At 57.9% G+C, this 24,922-nt stretch overlaps 1 protein-coding gene across 1 annotated transcript; it reads right to left on the reverse strand.

The window, feature by feature from the left end:
* Nucleotides 1–2,792: 2,792 nt before the first annotated feature.
* Nucleotides 2,793–20,985, reverse strand: CSK (C-terminal Src kinase). Its single transcript, XM_042941408.1, has 13 exons — nucleotides 20,871–20,985; nucleotides 7,814–7,893; nucleotides 7,360–7,473; nucleotides 7,125–7,237; nucleotides 6,536–6,755; nucleotides 5,582–5,675; nucleotides 5,334–5,399; nucleotides 5,151–5,250; nucleotides 4,959–5,049; nucleotides 4,425–4,498; nucleotides 4,134–4,329; nucleotides 3,935–4,021; nucleotides 2,793–3,671 (listed from the first exon to the last, which is right to left on the reverse strand). The coding sequence occupies exons 2-13, from the start codon at nucleotides 7,826–7,828 to the stop codon at nucleotides 3,489–3,491; spliced, it is 1,353 nt and encodes a 450-aa protein (XP_042797342.1). The 5' UTR covers nucleotides 7,829–7,893; nucleotides 20,871–20,985; the 3' UTR covers nucleotides 2,793–3,488.
* Nucleotides 20,986–24,922: the final 3,937 nt, after the last annotated feature.

The following is a 24,922-nucleotide window of genomic DNA, read 5'->3' on the forward strand; positions in this document are numbered from 1 at the left end:
CTGACCTCTGTATGTCTGAGAAGCCACCTAACGCCTCCCGCCTCCTCCACCTCACCAGACCTCTGGGCACCAAGTTGAGCCTGAGTGGGATCCCTATTAGTCACGAACAACTTGAGGGTAAGAACTCCATTTTGCTCATCTATGATACGCCAGCGTCCAGCACAGAGCGGAAGAGAAGGATGGGAGAAAAGAAAGGAGGGAACAAAAAAGCCATAAACCAAGTGAGAGAAAGGAAGTAAGGAAGGGATGGGGAGGACTCATACCACCAGGCGGAAAGCTTGGGAGCACCTGGCTACCTGAGCCTGCGTTCCCGCAGCTCATCATCTGCTGGACACTGCCGCTTCCTGCCCCTCCCTGCTTCCTGCTCCTGATCCCGTGGCCCATTGCAGGTTTCTGAACCTGAGCCAACGGTCAAATGTGCCTTCAGTGAAGTCAGGTTGGGAGCTTGACATCGGCCGTGGTGAGAGTATGCCACGGGGATCAGCAAACTCCAAACCAGAACTCCCTGCCATGCCACCCGGGGTCTGATTATTATTGTCACCGGGGCGTCGCCCATGGGTCCCTCTGTCCTTCATCAGGACACGGGCTCCCATTGCAGGCACACGCCCTTGTGCTCTAAGGAAGGCTCCCCTTCGATCACTACCATCCCTGCACCTCTATCTTCTCTGTCTGCTCAGCACATGGGTGCGGCCAGAAGGTAAATGTCATTCCCTTTGGCATCGGATCTGCCCATGCCTCTGCCTCCTTCCAATCTTCTACCTCATCCTCTTTCCTCTTCTTACAGCTGGATCTCCCAAGACTGGCGACTTTTCCACATCGCTCGCACCCTCCTCTAGCGAGGCCTCAAATCTGCACCCCTGCAAACTCAGGTTTTGCTGATGTCACCGGCAACCTCCTCATGGCTAACACCGGCAGCGGGCTCCGGTCTTCTGGGAAGAGGGGACCTGCTGGCTTGTCGCTCACCTGTCACAGGGCACTCTGCTGCCTTCCTCTCTGTATCTGGCCTGGTCAGCCTCCTCTCCTAGGCCTTTCAATGTTAAGCGCTCCCCCAGGCATGGTCCTGGGACCTCTCCTCTTCTGCTCGTCCTCCCACAGTGACCTCCTCCTTGTCCATGGCTTTAGATCCAAGCCACATGCTGATAACTCTCAGATTCCCCTCTCCAGCCTCTGGGTTCCAACAACTTGCTCATTGCCTCTTGGCAGTTCACAGGCACGCCTGAAACTCAGCACGTCCTTAACAGAACTCAAGATGTTTCCTCCAGAAGAGGAGTCTCCTGGTGCACCCCCCACCCCCAACCATCCTGCTTATCAGGGGTCACAGTGGCTCCTCTCCCTCCTTCGCCTACATTACGAATCCATTGGCAAGTTCGCTCAGCTTTCCCTTATATCCCTCTGGAGGCCATCCACTCCCACCGTCCTCTCCTACACTCATCAGTCTTCACTGTGCTCCCAGGAACTTCACCAGGAGCTCAGAACTGTCACGGGCTCCCCGTGGCTCTCAGTGTGATAAAAGCCAAACCCTTGCCCCAGCCTCCCTGTCCACCTCAAGGCTCACCGCCCATCTTCACCATCTTCCCAGAGACCTCAGAACAAGCTATCCTGCCTCCTGTCCCAGCCTCTCTTCCTGGAATGCTGCTGCCCACCCCCCCCACCTCCCCACCTCCCGATCATCCTTTTGATCTCAGCTTACGTGCTGCCCCTTCCGGGAAGCCCTTCCTGACCTACAGACAGATCTGACCCCCACGTTATACATGTCTTTTTCCATAGCACGCTATCAGTTTGTAGTTGTCTGAGTGATTGTCTTCCCAACTGGAAACTCCACCAGGTCTATTTTGCTCATTGCTGCATCCCAGTCCTGGCACAAAGCAGGTATTCAAATGTCACTGAACGAATGGTCTGGTCTTAGAAAAACGAGCCTCACAGTGTGCAGAAGGGATGGACTGGGGGAGGTGAGGAGGCTCCTGCTCTGGGCTGGAGGGCAGGGGTGGGGGCAGACACTGGCGGCTGGGCTGCAGGGGGCTGAGGAGCAGACACGAGGCACACTACAAAGTCAGAACTCCCTGGATTTCAGGTCCTGCTGGCTGGGACAGGGCTGAGACAGGGTCAGAGCCTCAGCTGCCAGTCTCAGGGAATGAAATGAGCCTCCCCCAACCATTATAGCTTCCGCACTGACCACAGCACCCGGGGAACCTGAGTAAGGGGAGGAAATACGGTGGCTGGTGCTCGTTCTCCATCTGTGGTCCCCCAGGTGGGGTGGGGAAGCCCCCCCCCCCCAACTTCTGTATCCTCAGGCACGGGGCTGGGCACACGTGAGGGGACAGGGCAGCGCTATTACATCATAGGTGAGTCGTGAGAACCACCGGCAGCTCAGAGCCTCCCCCTCCCTCACTCTCCAGGGTCAGGAGACATTTGATGCAGGAGACATGTATGTTGCCTCCTACCAGGGGGACCCCACTTCCATCCAGTCAGGCTCGGCTTCCGCCCTCCTTGTGCTTGAACAACGTGGCAGCCGAGGCGGCTGGGACCCTCAGACCTTACCCTGTGGACCGGGTCCCAGCAGGACGGTGGGGGAGGGCGGGTGGCGACAGCTCCCCCACGGCAGACACAGGACACTCGCTCGTGCAGCTGACACAAAGCGGCGGCTACATCTCCCGGCCGTGCTCCCCACCCCCCTCCACTCCCAGGGCAAGCACAGCCCCGCTCACAGAGACAGGGGGATGGACAAGATGGCACGGGGACAGGGGGCCGGGCGGGACGGGCAGGCTCGGCGGAGGAAGCGCCGAGGCCGGGCAGCGGAGTCCTCATGGAGTGGTTTATTACGATTCCATCTCACAAGGCAGGTGGGTGGGCGGCAGCGGCACATGAACGAACTCCAAGCCCCTGACAGACGTCTGCCTCGGGCGCATGCAAACAGTGCAACATGGTCAAGCGCAAACACGGGCGACCGAGGCGACACGGGACACGGCACACGGAATGGGGAACAAGGCTGGGGCGATGGGTCCCCAGAGAGGGGCCTGGTCTCCCCAACCCTCGTGGGCAGGACAGGAAAAATAAGATTCGTACTTCTTGTAAAATGCCCATTTGCTGGGTACTTTCTTTCTCCTTATCTTGAAAAATAATAAAAAATAAACACGCAGGAAAAAAATCTCAAAAAAGGAAAGGGATAAAACTCTAAGAAGGCGAGAGATGGGAGGCCAGGGGGAGCCTGACCGCGGTACGGGGGGCGTCTGCCTCACGCTCCTCAGCCCCCTCCCTTCTTGGCCCCTTCAGTGGGGCTCCTGAGCCCCACAGGTGGGTCCATGAGAAAAGGTGCCAGGCCCAGGCGGGGTCTCTGGGAGGCCAGAGGGGGCGCAGGCTGGGTCAGAGGAGAGAGGCCCGCCGGCCCGCTGGGCTCAGTTCAGGCTCGGGCCCGGCAAGTGGGGGCACCGGGTCCACAATCTATCCAGGTTCAGTCCCCGCAGGCCCGAGACCTGGGCGGCGGCTGGCGGTCACAGGTGCAGCTCATGGGTTTTGATGTGCTCGAGCTGCTCCCGGAGCTGCAGGAAGGAGGGCCGCGTGGCGGCGTCCAGGTGCCAGCAGCTCTTCATGACCTCGTAGACCGCGGGCGGGCAGCCGTCCGGGGCGTCCATCTTGTAGCCCTTCTCCACCCGAGGGACGACGTCCTTCAGGGGCTGTGGGCGGGTGGGTGGTATAAGTCCACACGGGGCCTCACCCCCAAGAGGACCCCTACTCAGCTTCGGGGATCCCCTTCAGACCTGGGCCTCAGAGCCTGGCCCAGGAGGTCACCTGGAAGGTCCCAAGGGCAGGCCTGTGGCTTCTAGGCCTCAGGATGGGAGGCAGGGCCCGGAAAGGGCCCCCTCCCCTGCCACCCCCTCCCTTGCTCCAAGCCTCACCCTCAGCCCCAGCCATGCCCTGGCCCCAGCGCCCAACTCACAATTCTTGGGTAAGGCACTCGCCCAAAGGAGTAGATTTCCCAGAGAAGGATTCCGAAGCTCCACACGTCAGACTTGGTGGAGAATTTCTGCCACGTAGATGGGAGAAGCAGTGTCAGACCCTGGGAGGCTGTGGGGGGAAGGGGTGACCCAGGACCCCCGTCCACCGCTCCTCAGGCTCTGGGGAGAGGCCCGCTTCACCTTCTCTCTCAGGGCCTCTGGGGCTGTCCACTTGACTGGTAGCTTGCCCGTGTCCTGGGTGCTGGAGGCCTCCTTGGTGAGGCCGAAGTCGCTGACCTTGGCCACGTTGTCCTCAGACACCAGCACGTTGCGGGCAGCCAGATCCCGGTGCACGAAGTTGTTGCCCTCCAGGTATTCCATGGCCTCACAGACATCTCTGGGACAGAGCCAGCCACATGTCCCCTCAGACAGGGGTCCCACAGCAGCACGGGGTCCGCCCCCCACCCCCCCAAAGGGTGCTGCTTCACTCACAGTGAGAACTTGAGGAGACAGTCTCCGCCCAGCACCGACCGACCTCTCGACCGCAGATAGTCCACTAGGCTTCCCTGGGGCGGGACAGACAGACCAACCGGCCCCACAGGTCAGACTTGCCCTCCAGCCCTCTGGCATTGTGGGCTGGGGCTGAGTAAGCACTTGAGGGATATACGAGGGGAGGGAAGGAGCAAGGAGGGGTTGGGGTATCACTTCTGAATATCAGATTCTATAAGCTGGACACTGCGCTCAGCAGTTTTCATGCATAAATCTCTAAGATAAACTGTGTTACAATCTCCACTTCACAGATGAGGAAATTGAGGCTTAGAGAGGTGACACAACTTGTCCAAGGTCATAGAGAATAAATGATGAGTCAGGACAAAAGCTGAGCCCTGCCTGGTGACTTCAGAGCTCAGCTGTGGAGAGGGGCCTGGGGGAGCAGGGACCAGAGGGCGTGGTGAGGGGTTTGGGGCAGTTGGAAAGCCCAAGTGTTCAGCTCTGGAGTGGGGATGGGATCTCGGGGCAGGTGCACACCTTGGCCATATACTCAGTGACGATGTAGAGCCCGCCCTTCTCTTCCACGATCACGCCCAGGAGCTGTACCAGGTTGCTATGCCGAAGTTGCCTAGGGCAGGATGGCGTGCTCAGAGCCTGCCAGCCAAGCCTCCCCATCTCTTCCCCATCCCGGGGAGGTGACCTCCGCACCCACCCTCGGCCCCGACTCACGTCATGACCGAGGCTTCAGCCAGGAAGGCCTGGGCAGTGGCGTCGTTTTTAATGCACTTGACAGCGACTTTGTTCCCTCGGTAATCACCGAGCATCACATCTGGGGGAGGAAGGTTGGAGCTTGTCCCCCAGACTCTCCACGGGCCCTTGGCCCTCCCAGGGCTGCCACCCCCTCCCGCTCACCTCCAAACTCCCCCTTCCCGATGGTCTGGAGCAGCTTCAGGTCCTTCATGTTCAGTGCCCAGCCGCCTGGTGGGGGGAAGGGTGTCAGTGAGAGGTGAAGCCAGGGCAGGGCCCACGGCACAGGCGGGACTACGTGTGTGGAGTGCCCTGGAGGTATCCAGAGCCTCTGGGATGGGGGCAGTGCCAGGGAGCCCGAGTGGGAGAAGGCAGGCAGGCCAGCGAGGACTGGGGGCAGGGATGGCACTCACTGCGGAAGAACTCATCCTGGGCCGCCACCGTGCCCTCCATGACTTTTGGCTTGATGAGACGAGTACAGAGTCCATCTGCGTCTGAGGTGTAGTGCTGTGGAGGGCAGGACAGGCACTCGAGGGCCAGCCCACCCAGCGCCAACAGCTCACATGCACTGCCCGGATCTGACCACCAGAGGGCGGCGGAGGCCGATCCCACCCAGCCTGGAGGGGCTTTGCGCTGGGAGGGCTCCTCATTTCCCACAGGGGAAGGGATGAGGGTGGCCCAGACTCAGATCCGTGACCCATTTCCCATGCCACCTCACATCCAGGTGCTGGACAGATAGCGGGCTGCTGCTACCACTCCGGGCCTCACGAGCATCCCGAGGCAGAAGGTAAGCCCTGGCTCAGTCCATACATACACTAGCCTCTAGCCAGATGTGGCCAGGACCCTCCCAGCCACAGGCCTAAGCCAGTCTAGCAGGGGGAAGGGAGCTGAGAGTGCACGCAGGAGACATCTGGGAGACTTCTGGGGCTACCAGAAGCGAGCTGTGGCCTGAACAGGGCTAGCAGAGTGGGCCTTGGGAGTTGCAGGGACACGTGGGCACATCCATGTAGGTGTAGGAGCCTGGCGGACCCTAGCCATCAAGGTGTAGCTCATGAGGACATGCTTACATACACATACTTGGGCATGTAGTTCGGACTGCCTGGAAAGAGGCCGAGTTCTGGGATTAGACAGACTCAGATTCTAGCCCTGGCACCTCTAATTTATAACCATGTGACCCAAAGCAGGTCCCTTAACTGCTCTGACCCTTTGTTTCCCGGCCTGTGAAGTGGGGACAGTGCCACTCTCCCTGTGGTGGCATCGTAGCAGGTGCTTCCTCAAGGCGTGAGGAAACACAGGCTCTCAGAGGCTGCACGTGCCGAGGCCACGTGGCCAGAAGCGGTGGTGCTGTGCCGGGTGCCCTGGCTCACCTCCACCAGCTGCATGAGGTTCTCGAAGTACACCTCCTCGTCAATGCTGAGCTTGCTGGCGTGGTACATGATGCGGTAGTGCTCCACCTTGCCGTCACAGCTCACGCACAGCGTGTAGTCCCCGGGGTAGTTGGTGCTCTCCCGCACCAGGAACAGACCTGTCTCCGGTGGGCACAGCAGCCGCTCTGCCTGCTCCCGTGTGATCTTGCCATGGAACCAGCTGCGGGAGGCCAGGCCAGGGCTCGTGGTGGCTCAAGGGTACTGACCCCTGCCCCACGCGTCTGCCGGGCTCCACTTTCTGAAGGCCCCCGGCTCTGGCTGGTACCGCACCACGGCCCCCACCGGCTCAGTCAGGTATCGGAGGCCCTTATCTCCTGCCTCCCACCCTTCTTCCTTTAGTCCTCCTCCCGGGCCTGCCCCCCGCCTTTGAGGTCCAGTACCCACACCCTTCCCCTCATCTTGAGAAGCCTTCACACATTCCCCCCCTACTCTTGCCTCTGTTTTCGTGAGTCTTCTAGGGGAACCAGGCCTTCTTGTCCTCCTTCCTCCCCAGACTGGGAGACCCCAACTGCTCCTCAGCAGTACTCACGGCATGAGGCTGAGCTTGGTGCCTGCCTTCACACCCTCCCGCTTCTGGACGTAGTTGGCTGGGATGATGCCCTCACGGCCCACCTTGTTCTTGGCTTTGTACCAGTTTGGGTCCTGGGGAGATGGAAGCCCAGACACACTCTCAGGCCCACTGTACCCTGCAGGGGAGCCCGGACCCAGCAGGAACACCTGGAGGTGGGAGGGGGTAGGCGTGGGCACGTGAGGTCCCTCATTACCTTGGTGACGGCCACAATGGTGAGCACGTCTCCTTTGCAGAAGGGAAGGTCCTGCTCGGCAGTGCCGTGGAAGTTGTACTTGGCAATACATTCTGTACCGGACGGCCAGGCGGCCTGCGGGGCAGGCGGCAGGTGGGCGGGTGGATGCAGCCCGGGGTCCGCCTCCACCCACTTGCCCACCCACTCTTGAAGTCACAGCCTCCTGGTTGGCTTCTGTGAGCCTGAGTGAGGTGCTCCTCCCCATGAGAACTCGGGGGGCCTTCCAGCTGAGATTCCCCCATCTCTCCCAGATCTGTACTCCCATCTTCAGGGTCCTGGGTCTAACAGCGCACCCTAGAATCTTCCCTTGTTGAAAGCCAGGGTTGGGAAAAGGGGAGCAGGTCTATGTGAGCCCTCATTCTCTCTCTTCTGCTCAGCACCCCTCAACTGCCCTAGACCCCTGCCCCCATGGTACCTGTATTGCTGACATCTTCTCAGAAGATCTGGCGTCCCCGTGTCACAGGAAGGCCAACCTGTCACTTGGTACCATGAGAGCTGCAGGGAGAAAGGGAAGATTGAGGAGGGGTGTGAGGAGCCGGTCTCCCCGACTCACGGAGCTCCCACTCCTTCCCTGGAGCAATGTGAACAGGTACCAAAGGCCTCCAGAGCCGGAAGCTGGGCCAGGGCCATCCTCTCCAGTCTCAGCAGGCTGAGCGCACTGGATAGGGACGAAGCAGGAGCACAAAGGCGGAGGATCCTCAGGGACAGAGGGGTCACCGACCCTAAGCCCACAGGGGCCTCACAGCCCAACTGAATGGCCAACACAGGCAAAGGAAGCTCAGAGGTGAGCAGCACCAGTGCCACCCACCCCACGAGCCCCAGGCCCGGATGTGACTTATGTGGTCGGTGGGGGAAGGGAGCCCAGGGCAGCTGTGTGAACCTGGGGAAGGTGCAGTGCAACCTGGGAAAGTCACTTGTTCTCTGTGGGCCTCATAGTTCCTCTGCCTATAAAAACGTGCCCGGGCAGTACGTCTACAGCCAAATGTACACCCCAAGGCGCCCCACATCTAGGTGCACCCACAAGAGAAAACAGGGCTGGTGTCCTCTGAGATGGGCACGAGAGCGCTCACGCAGCATGACTGTAACCAACCTCACGCTGGGAACTGCCCAGATGCCCATCAAGAGTCAGATGGGTAAACTGTGGCACGGTCACGAGTGGGGCGCCGCATAGCAGTGGACGTGGATGTTCAAGAGCACAAGGACAAACTCCCGAGTAGTAGTAACCGAGACACCAGACTGAAGAGGACAGACCGTGTGACCCCGTTCACAATGCATATGCCACATCCACGGTGCACCATGGCGAGTGCCCTCGGGAGGGGGCGGCGTGACTGGAAGTGGGGGAGGGGGGTTCGCTCTGTGGCACCCTTATGATCGGCGCACTTTTTGGTGTGTAGGTTTACTTCAATAAAGTCGAGCCCCTCCAAAAAAGCTACCCCAGCCAATGCATACCCCAAGGGCAGTAAGCCAATCCGTCCCGCACATACTTTGCGGCCCCTGCTCCGAGCTCCCTGGACTGTGGGCATTTTCCCAAAGCCCAGAGCCCTTGTGTACCTGTCTCAGGAAGTAGACAGGCTAGGGCTCCTGTTCTCTTTTTACAGATGGGGAAACTGAGGCAACTGAGGTGTAGACAGGGCCAGTGACTTCTCCGTGGGTACAGTGTGTTAGAAGAAGAACTCCATGAGCTCTGTTCCCAGGCTCATTTGACAGGATGGACCAGGTCTAGGGCTGGCTGTAATACCACCTTCCCCAGGCCAAGCAGTGGGAAGAGACGCCAGCATGCACATATCTTAGGGGGGTTGGGGTGTGAGGCAAGGCCTTCAGGGTGTAGGCGGGTTTCTTGGAGCCCCAGAGCCGAGCCCTAAAGAGCGGAGGGCTTAGACGGCAAGAAGGCTGGCCGGAGAAGGCGCCACTCCTTGGTGTGACAGCTGAGCAAGGGTGTCCAGGCAGACAGAGACAGCCGTGAGGAACTGGCCTGGCTGCAAGCTCGTGGGGAGGGAGGGTGGGAAGCAGACCCTGACCATCGGAGCACCCTACCAGTCTGCTATCAGGGGACGGTTTGGAGGTGGGCCCGCCTGGCATAAACCCTGCAGGGTGGCAGGAGCTTCAAATGACAATGTGAGGAACCGGGGTTTGCTTCTGGGGACCTCAGCCGAGAAGCGCGCGGCTGAGGAGAGCAGAAGCCAGGGAGTGCCACCACCACTCCCAGGCCTCACTCCTGCTTCAAGTCAGGCAGACCTGGCTCTGTGGAGTGTGCAACTCAGAAGAATGACTCAACCCTTCTGAGCCTCAGATCCCTCGCCCTGAAAGGCCTCCCCTGCAAGCAGGCTGTGGAGGGAGAGAAGGAGAGCCCTGGACTGGGAGGGTCTGGCACAGGGCTTGCCATAAACCCCCTCCCTCTCCTCCAGACAAAACGGCTTCCCTTCCTCCCAGGGTACACAGTGCTTCTTGTCCCCGGACGCCAGCCCGTCAACCTCTGCTGTCAGCACAGGGAGACAGGGGCCCACCAAGGCTGAGCCTAGACACCTCCCCCCACCATCAAACATGTTCAGGTGACTGGGCTGGGGTCAGGAACCACCCGCTGGGCTCCACAGGCGGTGGTGAGCTGTGAGCTTGTCTTACCCCCGTTCTATAAAAGCGGAAACTGAGGCTCACAAGGTTGAACACCTTGTGTGAAGTCACACAGCTAGTTATAGGCGACAGGGTTCCACTGGGGTTGGCTGGGTCCTCGACCTTCAGGACTTCTGAACACGGGCTCTGCTAGCTTTCCACATCCCCATGCCTCCTCTCCCCACCCCACCCCCCCTCCAAACTCGCCACCACTACGCCACCACAGAGGGTGTGGAGACTGTGGCACCGTTAGTCACCCTCCCTGCTGTCAGTTTGCAAACACTCCCTTCCCGGCCTGCAGCTGCTGCTGCCGCCTCCCCACTGACTTGATGATAATAATAAAAATAATAACAGGCCCTGTTTTCTGAGCACTTATTCTGTGCCAGGCCCTGCCCTTGGCTCATCAAATCCTCTAACAACTGACGCTATTCTTACCCTCATTTTACCTACGAGGACCCTGAGCGAGGTCAAGAGGCAAGGTGGCCTTGCCTGAGGTTTATACCTCCAGTAAGCATCCTGCTCTGCTCAGGTGTCAGATGCCCGAGCCCCTGCACCATGCCCTGGGAGCATCATGCTCCGGGAGCACCATGCTCCGGGAGCACCATGCCCCGGGGCCACATTGGCCTAGAAAAAGGACAATGCAGGGCAGGAGAGAAGCAAGCGGTGCCCAGAGTGGGGACGAGCCCACCTAGAGTGGTTGGGGGCGGGGGGCGGGGCTTCCTTGAGGGGCTGGGCTATGACAACCACAGATCCGGAAAGCAGGGGGAGGAACTGACTCCTCTCCCCTTTTCTACTGGCAATGACTTTGGGACCAGTTTTTCCATCCATGCACTGGGGTAGTGATAACCCTGCAACACCTGGGGCTGCTCTGAGGCCTGGAGCTGCCGGGAGCCCACTGCAAGCCGTGGGCTCTCTCTGACAGCTCCTCTCTGGTGAAGTCACAAGCCCAGGGTGGCTCAGTAATCTCCCTCCTTAAGGCCCCGAGGGTCCAGGGGCCATCCTCCTCCAGGTTAGAGACTAAGAGCCAGAAGGGCTGGAGGAACTATAAGGAACCTAGGCTTCTAGTCTGGCCTGGGCCGGGCACACAGGGGTCCTTTCTGGGTTATGTGAACCTGCTTTCAAGCTACTTTGTGGAGTCAGAGGCTCTGAGTCCTGGTCCTGGCTCTGCCACCAATTTGCTGTGTGTGACCTTGGGGGAGTCACCTGGCTTTTCTGGGACTTGCTGGCTCTCCAGCACCTCCGCCAGACCTGTGTCCCACCTGTTGTTTCCACCTCCCTGCCTATTGCTCCCTCTCTACTCCCTCTCTCTTCTTTGCCCAAGGAACCTCCTCTCAACCTCCGGGATGCAGTTGAGGAATCGCTTCTGTTTCACGTGTGCCTAAAAATCCCTGTGGGACCATTTGTGGTAGCAAGAAACTGGGAGACAACCTTTCATGTTCATCAGTAAGGGATCAAGTAATAAATGGCCCAATATCCCTAAAACGTAACGAAAATTCCAGTGGTGACAGGGCCCAAACAGACTTTCAGGTGCTGACACAGAGCACCCCCCAGTTCAAGTCGCTGAAGGAAAAGCTGCTGGGGGGAACGAGACAGTGACACGGCTTCCAAAGACCACTCTGCAGATTAATCGAAAGAAAAAGCACCTGCACAACAGGTAGGTCTGACAGACACCTTGTTAACCAGGCGATCGAATTAATAAGCATCACCCATAGTGAGAGGAACAACACAGAGTGGAGCGCCCCCTGCTTCGACGAACGGAGGAGGGCACAGGGTCCCTGGGCGGTATTCTGGCAGAGCTGGCTAACACGACTCACGTCAGGAAGGTGCAGTCAGGCACAGCCCCAGCAACTGGCTTGGACTCTTGAAGTAAATGTCGTAAAAGACAAAACAAACAAACAGGCTGGGGAATGTTCTAGATTAAACAGAACACTAAAGAAATGGGACAAAACGACAAAACGGTATTCATGTGAGGTGAAGGAGGTGTTAACTAACCTTACTGTGGTTAACTGGTTAGCAATACAGGTACACCAAATCACCACACTGCACACCTTAAACTTATGCAACATCTTAAGTCAGTTACACCTCAGTAAAGCTGGAAAAAAAGGAGAAAGGAACATGACAACAAGATTCAATGAATGATCCTGAACTGGATTCTGGCTCAGAGGGAAAAAATAGTAGCTATAAAAATCATTTGAGGACAGTTAGGAAAATGGAAATGTTAGGTAATATTATGGAATTTTAATGTTAATTTTCTTAAGTGTGATCATGGTGCTGTGATTATGTAAGAGGTGCACGCTCAAGTACTTAGAAATGAAAGATATGATGCTCACGCTAATGCTCAAACTGGCAAAAAACCACATATACGCACATGTGTAGGTATACAAAAGAGGTAACGAGCACAGCAAAATGTTAAGACTTGGTGAATCTGGGTAAAGGATACACGGGTATTCGTTATACTATTATTTCAGCCTTTTCTTTTATTATTATTGTGTTTTTGTTAAGTCATCCCTACCCCCAACGTGGGGCTCGAACTCGCAATCCCGGGATCAAGGGTCGCGTGCTCTACTGACTGAGCTGGCCTGGGGCCCCTACTTCAGCTTTTTAGTAGGTTTGGAACACTCCACGTTTAAAGGCTGTGACAAAAGGCAAGGGGCAGGACACCCATCTTCCATGTTATGTTAAAAGTTGTGTTTTTTAAGGGGACACACAAGTCATTCTGTAACTCAGACATGCACAGATTATCTTTGAAAGAGAAAACAGGCAACAGCGGTTGCCTCTGGGGTAGGAAGGGGGGAGTCAAGTTTAAGGGAAAATTACTTCTACGGTGTTATTTGCTATTTTGTCCTTCTTGATTTTTTTTTTTTTTTAAACCACATGTATCTATTACTAACTTCCCCCTAAAAGGAAGATTGAAAATAAATCACTTTTTGAAAACCACCCCTGCCAGGAGCATTCCTTAGTTCCCCGGCTGTGCTGGCTGCTCTAGGCCTCTGCAGCCTCTCACACATCCCTGCGCTCCAGTGAGAAACTCACTGATCCTGGCCTGGGAGCTCTGCAGGGGGAAGGCCGGGAGCTGACTCATGTCCCCAGCAAGGGCTGAGCCCAGAGTGGCAGCTCAGTGAATGAGTGCTGAATGAATGAATGAACCAACAAAGGAAAGGAGGAAGCAAGGCCGGCTGCATCACACCGAGGTCCCATAACTGACAGGACTATATTTAACCCCAAAGGGACAGCAGCTGTCACCACACCCACAGAGGACTAGGGGACAGGGGGCTTGGAACTCTGTGAAGTCAGCGTTTCACTCTGACTTCCTGCCCCAAACCCTGCTCCCAGCAGTCCTTGTGCCGGGGTCCCGGGAACAGGCCGGGCATTATGCCCAAGCACTGAGGTCAGCGGCTGCAGCCTCAGGCAGGCCTTTCTTGGTCGCCCAGGCTGGTGGGGAGGGGAGAAGAAAGGAGAACTGGGAGCCCAGAAACTCCCCAGTTGCCCTTTCCCTGCCCTGGGGGCAGCTGTAGTCCTCACAGTCTATCATGTGTCCAAGGCTGGGGCAGGTCAAGGGGCTCCTTGCCCTGCCCCCCTCACCAAAACTCCACTGCCTAATGGGGCGTGGGAGCCTTCAGTAACTGTTTACACCCATCTAAAAATACCCACCGAAAAGGGAAGTGCACAAGGGACCCTGTGGCCCCCAGAGACTTCGGTCCTGCCACAGGACCCAGCTGGAGTGTCTGGGGGGGCAGGGGTGGCCGCCAGAGCAACAGGCATGTTCACTATGCCTTCTCATTCTTTGAGCCAGTGTTTCAGGAGCCTCCCTGTGCAATCAGCCCCTTGCTTGGTGGGCCAGGATGGACAGGAGGAGGAAAGGGCCCATGAGACGCCAGGGGGCTCTGAGAACTCCACTCATCTGTCTCTCTTCTGCGCCTGGCCCAGGGCCACCACCAAAATGCAGTCCTGCTTCTCTCCTCTTGGCTACCAGATGATCACGGCCAGGTATGCTCAGTGACCCAACAGACAGGAGAGACAGGGGCAACCCGGGAAGGCTTCCAGAAAGAAGGGGGGGGAAGTGGGAGGATTTCAGTGAAAGCAACTGGGAGGGGGGTGTGCTAGACCAGACCAGAATTAAGCTTCCAAAACTGGGATATGGAGGGAGTTAATTAAGGCAGAAAAAGGCTCAGGGTGGGGGTCCACACAGGCTCTGAACCAGCCCGGAAGTTCTGATCAGTCACAGGACAGATAATAAGTAAAACTGAATTTCCGATGTGGGCACGCCCCTCTGAAAGAGCAGTGCACCTGAGGAGGGTGGGGCACCACCAGCAGTCAGGCTGGTTTGGCAGCAGTAAAATCAGCCCCACCTCTAGTTCTGCAAAGGACACTTGGGCTGAAGGCACTGTGATGCTCTCCCCCTTCTACCCCCCTGCCACACACCAGGCTGTGGGGCTGGAGGGCTCCCACTGACCCAGGCAGGCAGTCCAGAGCCCTCAGCATACCCACTGCACATGTCTCAGGGTCAGGCACTGTAGAATTGGGCACAAGACCCTTGGAGATGCCTAAACCTCCTGGGGGTCAGGAAAGGGCTGAAAGGATGGCCCCACTTCGGCTCCAGAGTGCGCTGCCTGACCCTCCCTCTGCCAGCCACGGGCCTCCCTCAGCCTTCAGCACCCCTGCCCCAAGGGTAGGGGTGAGTTTAACGGCTGACAAATGTTTAAAACTAAATTATAGCAACTCACTGGCTTTTTCCTGCCTCCAGTGGCTTGTGGGACCGGAAATCCCATCTAGTGGTTTGGGAGAGGTGGGGGCTGGAGTCACAGAAGGCTAATGGGGAGCCTCCTCCCCCAGGCACCACTGCGGCCTGAGGCTGACACTCCTGGCCCAGAAAGGTTTCTAATTACCGCTCAGGAGCCTAATTACCTACATGCACTGGGCAGCAGGGACTTGGGGCTTCCCCAGGGCCCTAACACAGGCCTCTGTTCTCCTGCCCCCAGCACAGGCTATAGCCTTTGCGTGTCCATTTGCCTACATTTACTTATAGCCTCTCAGCACTGACCTCCAACAGACACTTAACAATGATGAGTGTTAGGGGCCCCTGGGTGGCTCAGTCGGTTAAGCGTCCGACTTTGGCTCAGTTCATGATCTCACAGTTCGTGGGTTTGAGTCCCGCGTTGGGCTCTGTGCTGACAGCTCAGAGCCTGGAGCCTGTTTCAGATTCTGTGTATCCCTCTCTCTCTGCCCCTCCCCAACTAGCACTCTGTCTCTGACTCCCCCCTCCCCCAAAAATAAATAAAAACGATAAAAAAAAAATGATGAGTGTTGGCCCCTACCTTGAAGCCTCCTATGCACATTACAGGTGGGGGGACTGAGGGCCAGAGGCCCATGAACTAACAACTTTGGCCCCCAGATTCTTGGTCTCTCCATCTCAGAACTGGGACCCACAGAACACAGAGCTCAGAAGGTAAAGCTATGGGGGCCCAACGCGAAGGACTTCCGGTCTTGCTACCCACCTGAGGGAGGAACCTCCTCCCCTAGCAGGATGGGCTGTAAAAATGAAAGTATGGGATGAGAGCCCACTGACCCAACCCTATGTTACTTACTTAATCCTCAAAAACCCCCGCGAAGTTTTACTGTTGATCTCTGTTTGATAGAGGAGGAACCAGGCTGACAGGACACCCACCTTTCAAGGGGTAGAGCAGGGATTTGAACTAAGATCTGTCTGAACTTGGTCAAGAGAGAAACCTCCAGCCTTTCCTTGGGTAGGACGGATGACACTCGGAAAAAGGGCAGCTAGGTGAGAGCGGGAGGCTGAAGGCAGGTCTGCCTAGAGCTTGGCCCTCCTGCTCTGGGAAGCAGAAGTTACATGGGTGCCCAATCCTTGCTCGTCTGCCATATCCTGCATCGCACAGAGAGGCCAACAGTCTGTCCATAGCCACACAGCAACTAGAGAAGCCAACAACTCTAAGGAAGGCAGAAGCTCCAAGAGAGGAACTCAAACACTTCTTGATTTTCATGGCCTTTCCCTTCTAGGAAGCCCTCCTGGCTGCTGCAGCCTACGCAGCTCCCCAGCTTCCGAGCTCCCACCAGCCCTGCCAGGAAGTGGAACCACAGGCCTCCCCTGACTCCTCTCTGCGTCTCTACTGGCCAGCAGGGGGGCTCTCAGGGTTTTCTTCATTCTGCCCTCCAGTCTCCCTGCAGCATGGACAGCACAGGATGACAGGGCCTGGGTAAAGACCAGGTGTGGGGCTGGACAGGGCTGAGAAGCAACAGCCAGGGTGGGCAGGCGTCAGATGACACCCAGGTTCTCACCCGCCCACAAGGCTTCCAACTGTGCAGAGAGCAGCACAGGCAGGGGGGCGCCTCTCTTCTGCTTGTTCCTGTAGCTCTGGGCCCAGATCACACGGAAGGGGCGGGTGTGGGGGGGAGCAGGGGGACGGAGGGAAGCTGCGGTTGGAGGCCCAGCCCCGCTGAGGCGTACACAGCTAGTGTGTGATGAGAAGCTCCTCTCATCACAGTACCTCAAAACCAGGAAGAGAAACTGAGCAGGCAGAAAGGGCAAGCTAGGCTGTGTGGGGCCCTCAGGTCCCTGGGGGGCTGCCAAGGGGCGTTCCGGGACAGTGGCTGGACAAAACATTTCCCCTTCGGGGCCTCAGTCTCCCCACAGGAAAAATGAGATTCTCTCCCTGGTCCTGCCAGCCTGCCTGATTGGTGCAGGCTGCATCATGCCGATAAGACAGACGCCCCCCGGTTGGTGGAGGACTCCTGGCACCCCAGTGGGCTCTGGCCTCTCCTGGGAAGCAGGGGCTTGGCCTCTGAAGCTAGCCTCGCCCTGCTCACTTCTCCCCTCAGCCACACAGGGAGCACACTAGCTCTTCCTTCACCAGCTCTTTATTTTTAGGTCTGAATTTGACTTTAATCATTACTTAGCGGATTCTATTTCCAGCCCTCGAATGAAGGGACCCACAGGAGAGGAGGAAGGGAGGCAGTGCTCCCTGCCTGGCATGGGGGGCAGCCTGCTCCTCCACCCATCCTGTCCCCAACCAAGGCAGGGGGGAATGAGAAACACCCAAAGGGTTTGCCCCAGCCAGGCCAGCATCTTGGAGGGGACCCCACCCTGTGACCTCATCCCAGCCCAAACTGTGGGACAGGAGGGCAGTTGTAATGCCCACTTCCCCTGAGCCAAGACCGGGGTGGAGGGAGACATTCCACAGGCAAAAGTCTAGTGGCTAGAATCTGAGGTCATGTGCCTGGGGATCTCTGTATTGAATGGCTCACCTGGGGGAGGGCCTCCCGTGAGTATCGGGCTGCCTTAGGGTCATCTGGGGCTATGGTCTCTTAGGCCCAGGAGTGCCAGGTTGAGACTGATTTCCTCCTACTGCCCATGGGGTGGCCCCAGGAGGGTATTCCCAGTTACTCTGGTCTCCACAGAAGCAGAACAAGCGGAAGCAGAGGGTGTGCTCAGGTCAGACCCGGAACACCTGCCGAAGAGGAGGCCACTAATGCACGAAACTTTCCCAGTGATTTGTGGACCATCTATGTTCCCTTCCAACTCCCATTTGGGAGACTGGAATCCCTGCCCCACTCCCACCTCCAGTTTTCTTCCCTTCCCCCCACCACTGGGAAAGGGTAGGGAGACGAGGCTGGCATGCTGTCCCTGGGTTGGGGCTCAGGATGCCTGGGCTCCTTGCCCAAGTTTTGGTTTTCCCAGGGAAAGTAGGCCTCTGTCTCCACTGGGGGAATTCAGGGGTGGCCTAGGAAGCAGCCGAAACCAGGGGCAGGCAGCGGCCGGGTTCTCAGAGGATAGACCTTGTCCGGTCAGCTCTGGTGCTGGCAAAGGGGGGATGGGGAGGGTCAGGCCCCAGAAACCAACCAGCAGCCCATCTTCCCAGGGTCAGGTCCATGCCCAACCATAGCCCAGTACCTCAGGAACAGAGAGTTTCAGAAGGGTTCCATGAGCAAAGCCTCGCCCTGCTGGGTGGACCCACCAGCCAACTCTGGCCCAGGTGTCTTCCCCACACGTTAAGGCAGCCTGCACTTGGGTCCCCTGTGAACGCTAACCTTCCCTTACAAAGTGCTTACTGGGGGCCCGGGGCTGCACCAGGTACGTTCTAAGTACTTCGGTTAGTTCGTTCACACTCTCCTCAGATTCCCGTCTGGCCCAGGTAAAGCCATCCTTTTGTGTACATAAAAGAACCCCATCTCAGAGGGTGACCTGTCCAAGGCCCCTCCGTGCTGGCCTAAATGGCGCAGCTGGGCGGGGAACATCGGATGGGTGCCAAGCTACCCACTCTTTCCAATACCCCAGGCTGCTTTGGGGGCCTGTAGTAACAACAGCTATACCAGCGACAGATGGGAACAACAGTGCGCGCGCTTAGTACGAGGGTTTGGGTGACGCTGCTGCAGCGGAGCTACTTGGAATGCGGTGTAGCTTCTTAGAGGTGAAGTTACACAGACTGAGAAAATGCCCAGAAACACAGAATGAAGCGAAAAAAGGTGTCATGGCGCGCATACTCAAATGACAACAGAGATGAAGTTGGGGGGGGGGGGGATCAGGAAGAGACAGGCAGGGAACTCTAAAATGCAAACGGTCACTGCTGGTGAAGAAATTGTGATTTCTGTTTTGTTTTCTAAGTCTCCTATAGTGCTGCTTTGTTACTTTATGCATTAAGAAAGTAATCCGTACGTAGTTTTCCCATGAGATCGGACTTGGTTCCCTAGGACCCATCTGGCCCCCAGCTCTGGCCCTGATGTCTGGAACATCTTCTACCGTGGGATGGCCTTTCTGATATGGAACAGCCCCTCAGGCACCTCAGGGTCTCTCCCTACCTTCTCTTTCCCAGACAGAACACCTCTTTCTTTGGGGACTATGTGTCAAGGCTTTCAAATGCCTCAAAAGGTAGGGCCCAGAACTGGACACAGGCCGTTCTGCCCAATCAGGCCAGCTGGCAGCTTGTTTGGGTGGCTGGATCACACTGTGTATCCTGGGCCTCACCCCCTGCCTGTACTCTGGGCTGCTCAATGGTAGCTCAACCTCTTGGGGCCTGGTGCCCTCGGCAGTGGCCCCGGAGACTATCATCTGGTCCTTCCTTGCCCCTGACCCAACACAGAGAAAAGAGCAGCCACTTCTGAGAGGGAGGAAGGCACTAGGCTCACCAGATAAAAAACACATCTCTGCACATGTGCTAGCCTGAAGCCAGAACCCTTTTCTACAAAGGCCTTGGGACCCTGGGGCTGCACCCATACAGCTCACGGTTGGTACAAAGTGCCCAACAGTCAGGCCTCAAGCCCCAGGCCCTCAGGCTGCAAAGGAAGTTAGGGCTGGGTGGGGGCTGGGTGACAGGAGTCTCTCAGGCCCACCACATCTGGGTCCCTTCCACCAAGCATGCTGGGGCAACCGTTAAAAAACCCTACATCAAGAGCAGAGTCCTGAACAGGACGAAACCACCAGCGGCCCCAAGGGGGCCCAGACACAGCTCAGCATCCTCCAAGGAACCTCCTATCCCTCCAGGGAGCAAGAGGATCCTGCCACACTCCCAACCTTCCTCCTGCTGCCTTTGCCCTGTTCCTGCTGGGGCCCCTCCAAGAAAAGACACTGGAATCACCAAAGTGTGGGGGGCTAGAATAGGCCCCCTGGGTGTCCCCACTCTGACAATGCTCCTATGCCAAGGCTGTGGAAACAGGGCTATCACCTTCCCCATCTGGATCCCATTCATGTTCTGAACTTGGCTGCTTCTGTGCCAGCTAGACCAAATGTGTGGGAGGCTTGGGTCAGGACTGACTACCAGGTTGTTTCAACTTAGCGCCAGGGCCACACCAGACAAGGTGCCCCTCTCCCACCACATCCTGTCAGTGGGACCCAGCCTCAGGCACCAAGGGGAAATCCCATGGGCAGTGCTGATGCTGCCTGAGCCCAGACCCAGGCAGAGCTGGGGCCGGAAGCCCTCTGCAGGGAAGCACGTGTTCACCCCACAAGGTCCCTTGGGTCAGGCTGGGGGCCTGGGTCCTTGGTGGGTGAAGGTCCCTGCCTGGTTTCCCTCCATCCACAGGAGTCTAGCTCTGTAGAGCAGAGGATGAACGGACAGACAGCCCGGCCCTGCTAGAGGCCTAAGGTAGCAACTTCCCCCTTTGAGCTTCAGTACCCTGGTCCACAAAATGGGAGGGGAGGTGAACCCCCAGTTAAGCTCCAAGGATCTGGTGGCTGGACACGCCTCTTCCTGACACCTGGCCTGGGCCCTGAGAAGCCTGGGAGAATGAGTTGACTAGGCTGCCAGGAGGTGGGAGCATGGTCCTGATGCCCAGTGTCACGTCCACCCACACAGAGGCCCTGCCCAGTCTCCCCACCCAAGGGTCACAGGTCCCTTGGCTTAGGCCTTGTCTTCTGGGAGGCAGACAGGCTCAACCTCTGGCAGGCTCCAGGGAGGTGGCTGGGCCCTGGACTTCGTAGAGCCAGCCGGCTCCTCTCAGTGGGGGGATGAGGGAAGGTGCAGGATAAGGCAGGCCAGGGAACCTGCAGGGAGGGCCTGGGCAGGGAATGGCAAAGTGCCCACTCTCCAGGGCCCTGGCCCATGCTGCCCCTCCTTCCAGGCTCCAGCCAGCCCCAACACGGCGGGGAAAGGACGGGACAGACTCGGAGTGGCCTGAGACAAGTCTGTGGGGCTCACAGGGCAGTACCTCCCTGGTGAGCTCCCCTCCCAGTCGGGCTGACATCGACTCCCGGGAGAATTCGAACCCGGGAAGGAGGGGGTAAGGGAGGTGGGGGATGGGAGTGGACGTGACCGCAGCTGCAACGGAAGCAACAGAAGCGGGACGCGCGACCTCCACCCTCATCCCCTCGAGAAGCACTTGGACGCCCACCTCCTCCAGGCCCTCCAGGCACTCACCTCTCTCGGGGCACTGCGGTCCGGGCCACCTCGCTGCGGGCAGCATCAGCGGCCTGCGGGACGGTCCATGCGGCCAGGGGGGAGGGGAGGGGCGCAGGGGTCCCCGGGGGGTGCGGTACAAAGAGGTATTGGTGCGAAAAGAGGGGGAGGAGGGACGGCCAGACAGAGGCAGGGGGATGGCCGCGCGGCCCGGGTCGGGGAGGGAAGAAAGGCGGGGGAAGGGGGGCGGGAGGGAGTCGGGGGGAGGAAACAATGTAGCCGGCGCGGCCCCAGCAGAGTTCCGCTTCCGAACGCCGCCACCGAGGTTCGAGTTTGGAACGTCGCGCCGGCTGCCGGGGGGCTGCCCCGGACGCTGGATCGGGGGCCGCGGGGGCTCCCCGAGCTCCACGCCCCGGAGGCTCTGGCGGCCACAGGCTGGCTGGGGCGGGAGGGACGGCTGGCCGGGGGACGGCCCCGACGGCGGCGCGGCCGGGCGGTCGCCCCGCTCGGACCCCACCCCGGCAGGCCCCCCGGGCAGGGTGCGGGGTGGGGCGGGAGCGGGAGGACGGCGGCGGTGTCTGCGGCGGCGGCCAAGCTCCGTTTGCCCGGGGCTCCGCTGGGAGGAAGCTCGCAGGCCTGGCGAGAGGAAGCGCGGCCCGGATCCTCCGCCCGCGGCAGCGCGCCTGCGCGAGGGGGCCTGCCCGGCGCACGGCGGGGCGTGGGCCGGAGGAGCGGCGCCCCCTGCCGGGCGCCGGGGGCACTGTGGGGGGTGTGTCCGCGCCCACGCCCTGCCCCCACCTGCAGGTCAGCGCTGAAGTCTCCCCAAGGTCCCTCCCAGAGGGCTGACCCGGCCGCCGTGGAGCCTGCTCCGAGCTTTCTCTGGGCGCAGACTCCCCCGTTGTAGCAGCAATTGAGGCCTGACCTGGGCCTCTCTCCTCGGATCTCTTTGTGGAGAGCGGGCCTCCTTCGCAGCAGTAAGCATTCATTCAAAAACATTTCCTGGCTCTGACAGCGTGACGGGCTCTGAAGTCTACGAGTAGGGCCACTTGGTAACTGTCAGGGAGTTCTCCGTGGGATAACTGACAGGCCAACACACAAGTGCAAAGAAACGACTGATAAACGTGGAGACGTGGTGTACAAGGTCCACAGAAAGCAGAAAAGAGGAGAGGGCTAATGGGAAGACTTCATAGAACTGGGACCCCAGGCAGGAGAACTGCATGAACAAAGGCAGAGAATGGTGAGAGCCTTGACGGCTCTGGGAACTGAAAATAGCTCAGTATGGCTGCAAATTGCAGTGTGGGCTCAGGAGAGTGGTGGGAGACGGGGTCCCTGCAAGGTGCAGGGACGAGAGAGATCCAAAGAACTTTGTGGGACTTTCTTGCGCTTTGTTTTCAGCCTGGAGGCAATGAGGAAGTCCTCAGTAGCTTTGTGACCTTGGGAAAGCTATTTAAACTCTGTCCTATGGTTACCAAATGGGGAAAATAATAGCACCAATTTCTTAAGGTTCTGTGGTGAGGAAATGAGTTAATTCATCTAAGGTGCTTAGTATGCAGCGGCTGGCACCTGATCAGCCCTCAGTTAAGTATCACTGTTACATATCATGGTTAATGAGGAGCAGGGAAGTGGTCTGCTCTCAGCTGCAGGAGCAGATGTGTGTGTGTGTGTGTGTGTGTGTGTGTGTGTGTGTGTGTGTGTGTGTGTGTGTGGCGGTGGTGTGGGGGGAGGTTATTGATGGAGGAGAGACCAGAGACTCGGGTGTAGGTAGGAGGCATCAAGGCACTTCTTAGGGACGGGGCTGGGTGGGCAGAGAGGAGGGGCACTGTCTGGTGGGGGAAATGAGGTATACTGACAAAGGCTAGTCCACCCAGACCTACGGAATGGGAGGGACAGTAACGGGCCCGTCGAAGAGTGGGCTGGAGAGACAGTGTGGCTGCAGTTTGCATAGAGCCTCAAATGCCAGGAGCAGGAGTTGGGTGTGACTCCCCAGACAAACCACAGGCTGGCTCTGTGACGCAGTGCACCCCTGGGCCAGCTTCCCAGTGAGGGACTAGCTCCTCAAAGGAGGGAAGAAGTAGTCCCACTCCTACCCTTTGAGGAGACATCAGGTCCCAGAGATTGCTATGGTGTAATGCAAAAAAAGCATGGATTGGGGGTTCAGATCTCAAAGTTCAATCTCAGCCGGGTCACTTACTAGCTGTGTGACCTTGGGCTAGTTACTTAAGGTCTCTGAGCTCAGTTTCCTCTTTTGTAAGATCAGGCTCAAAATATACTTCTGCTCATGAGAGATGCTGCAGATTCAGCAAGATAACAACTCTAGGGGTGGGGTTGGGGAGGGTTCTCAGCTCAGTTGGTTTCCCTTTCTTTCCTCTGAGGTCAAGATGGAATGATAAAATAGTGCCTGATGGGGCCTTCTCTCAGCCTAAAGGAAGGCCCTTCAATAGCTCTGCAAAGGCTTCTGAAAGGGAGAAGTTGACATCTCCCCTCCTCTGATGGAGTCGGCTGGCAAAAGGGGAAGGGACTGTGGGCATTTGGGGGAAATGCTCTAATTCCTGTCCCAGTTTGGTTACCGACCCATCTTCCTTTGCCTCCAACACATTTGACTTCTTCCCCTGGTTTGCTGTGGCAAGGAGTGTGAACTTTGGAGTCAAATAGAGTTGCATTTGAATCCTGGCTCCACCTCTCCATAGCACAGTGAAATACGTGTTTTAACTTCCCTGAACCCTAGGCCCAGGAGGCAGATCAATAAGTACTCTGCCCTATTAGGTGTCCTCTCTAGTGGAAGAGCCAGTCAATGTTTAGTCACTTATTCATTCACAGACTCACTCAACAAACACTTATTGAGCACCTACTAAGTGCTAGCCGCCGTCCTGGATGCTGGAGATGAAGGTGTAGGCAAGGCCACCGCGGTTCTTGCCCAGCAGGATAAACAAATAGGGCGATCAGACACTGTGGCAGGAAGGCAGTGAATTCTGGATGGAGGAGAGCAGGCTATGGGAGCCAGGCACACAGGCTCGGCAGCTTCAGGAACAGTCAGGAGGCCAAGGTGGTGAGGCCTGCAGGTCGGGGAGGGAGGTATTCAGGGAAGGGGTCAGATCCTGGGGGTCCTTGGGGGCCAGGTGTTTTATGACATGAGTTTGGATTTTATTATGTGGCCAATGGGGAGCCAGTGGTGATGGGCTTGGGCTTCTGTGGACAAAGGTGAGCCATGGGACAGCTCTTGTTTAGGTGCTGTTTGTGGGGAGTAAGGCCACAGGAGAAAGCAGGCCTGATCTTTGGGTGTGGCTGGAGCATCTGGGCAAATAGCCAGGGAGGCTCCTGCTAGCTGTCCCAGGATGGGCTACTTGTCGCCACCCTGGAGGGAGTCCAGAGAAGAGAGGCTGGAGACTCCTGGATGTGGAGGGTGGAGGTCAGGACTTCGGGCTGGACTTAACAGTATGAGCTAGACCAGCGCTATGCACAGATGGGTAGGTCATTGGTTGCCAGAAGTCCAGAGCTTAACCACCTTTATGGGCGGACTGCGCTGTGTTCCCAGGGTCGGTCCCTTGGGAAGGGAAGGGTGTCCCTCTCTCTCTCTCTCTCTCTCTCTCTCTCTCTCTCTCTTCCCTCCATCCTGCCTCCTCCCCTCCCCCAGCCTCTTTGCTCTGAGATGACAGTTTAGAGAAGCTGGTGTGAAATAGTTTGAAACTCAGAACTTCTGGGCGGTCCCACAGGGCAGAAAACAGGAAGCCAAGATTAAAGGCAGATTTCCAGCAAAGTCCCCTTGCACTTCCTGCGGAGCAGGTGCTCAGGCCAAGCTGACTGTGAGCAGCTGCCCTTGCTTGACAGCACCTCAGGTGGCCTCCTGCTTCGGGAATATGCTTCGGCCTTGTCATCACCACCCCCACTGGGGAGGTCCTGCTAGGCCCTTGGGGAAGGAGCCTCCTCCAGAAGGAGCTGTGGAAGGTGGAAGGGACGGTCACTGGGAAAGAGGCCGAGTGGCACCAACAGGAAATAGCACCTGGGGACACCTGGGCAGCAATGAGACCAGGTGGAAAAGGCATGGCTTTGGGGTCACTCAGGCCTGATGTGAATGC

This window comes from Panthera leo, chromosome B3, assembly GCF_018350215.1.
Source record: "Panthera leo isolate Ple1 chromosome B3, P.leo_Ple1_pat1.1, whole genome shotgun sequence".
Classification (NCBI taxonomy): domain Eukaryota; kingdom Metazoa; phylum Chordata; class Mammalia; order Carnivora; family Felidae; genus Panthera; species Panthera leo.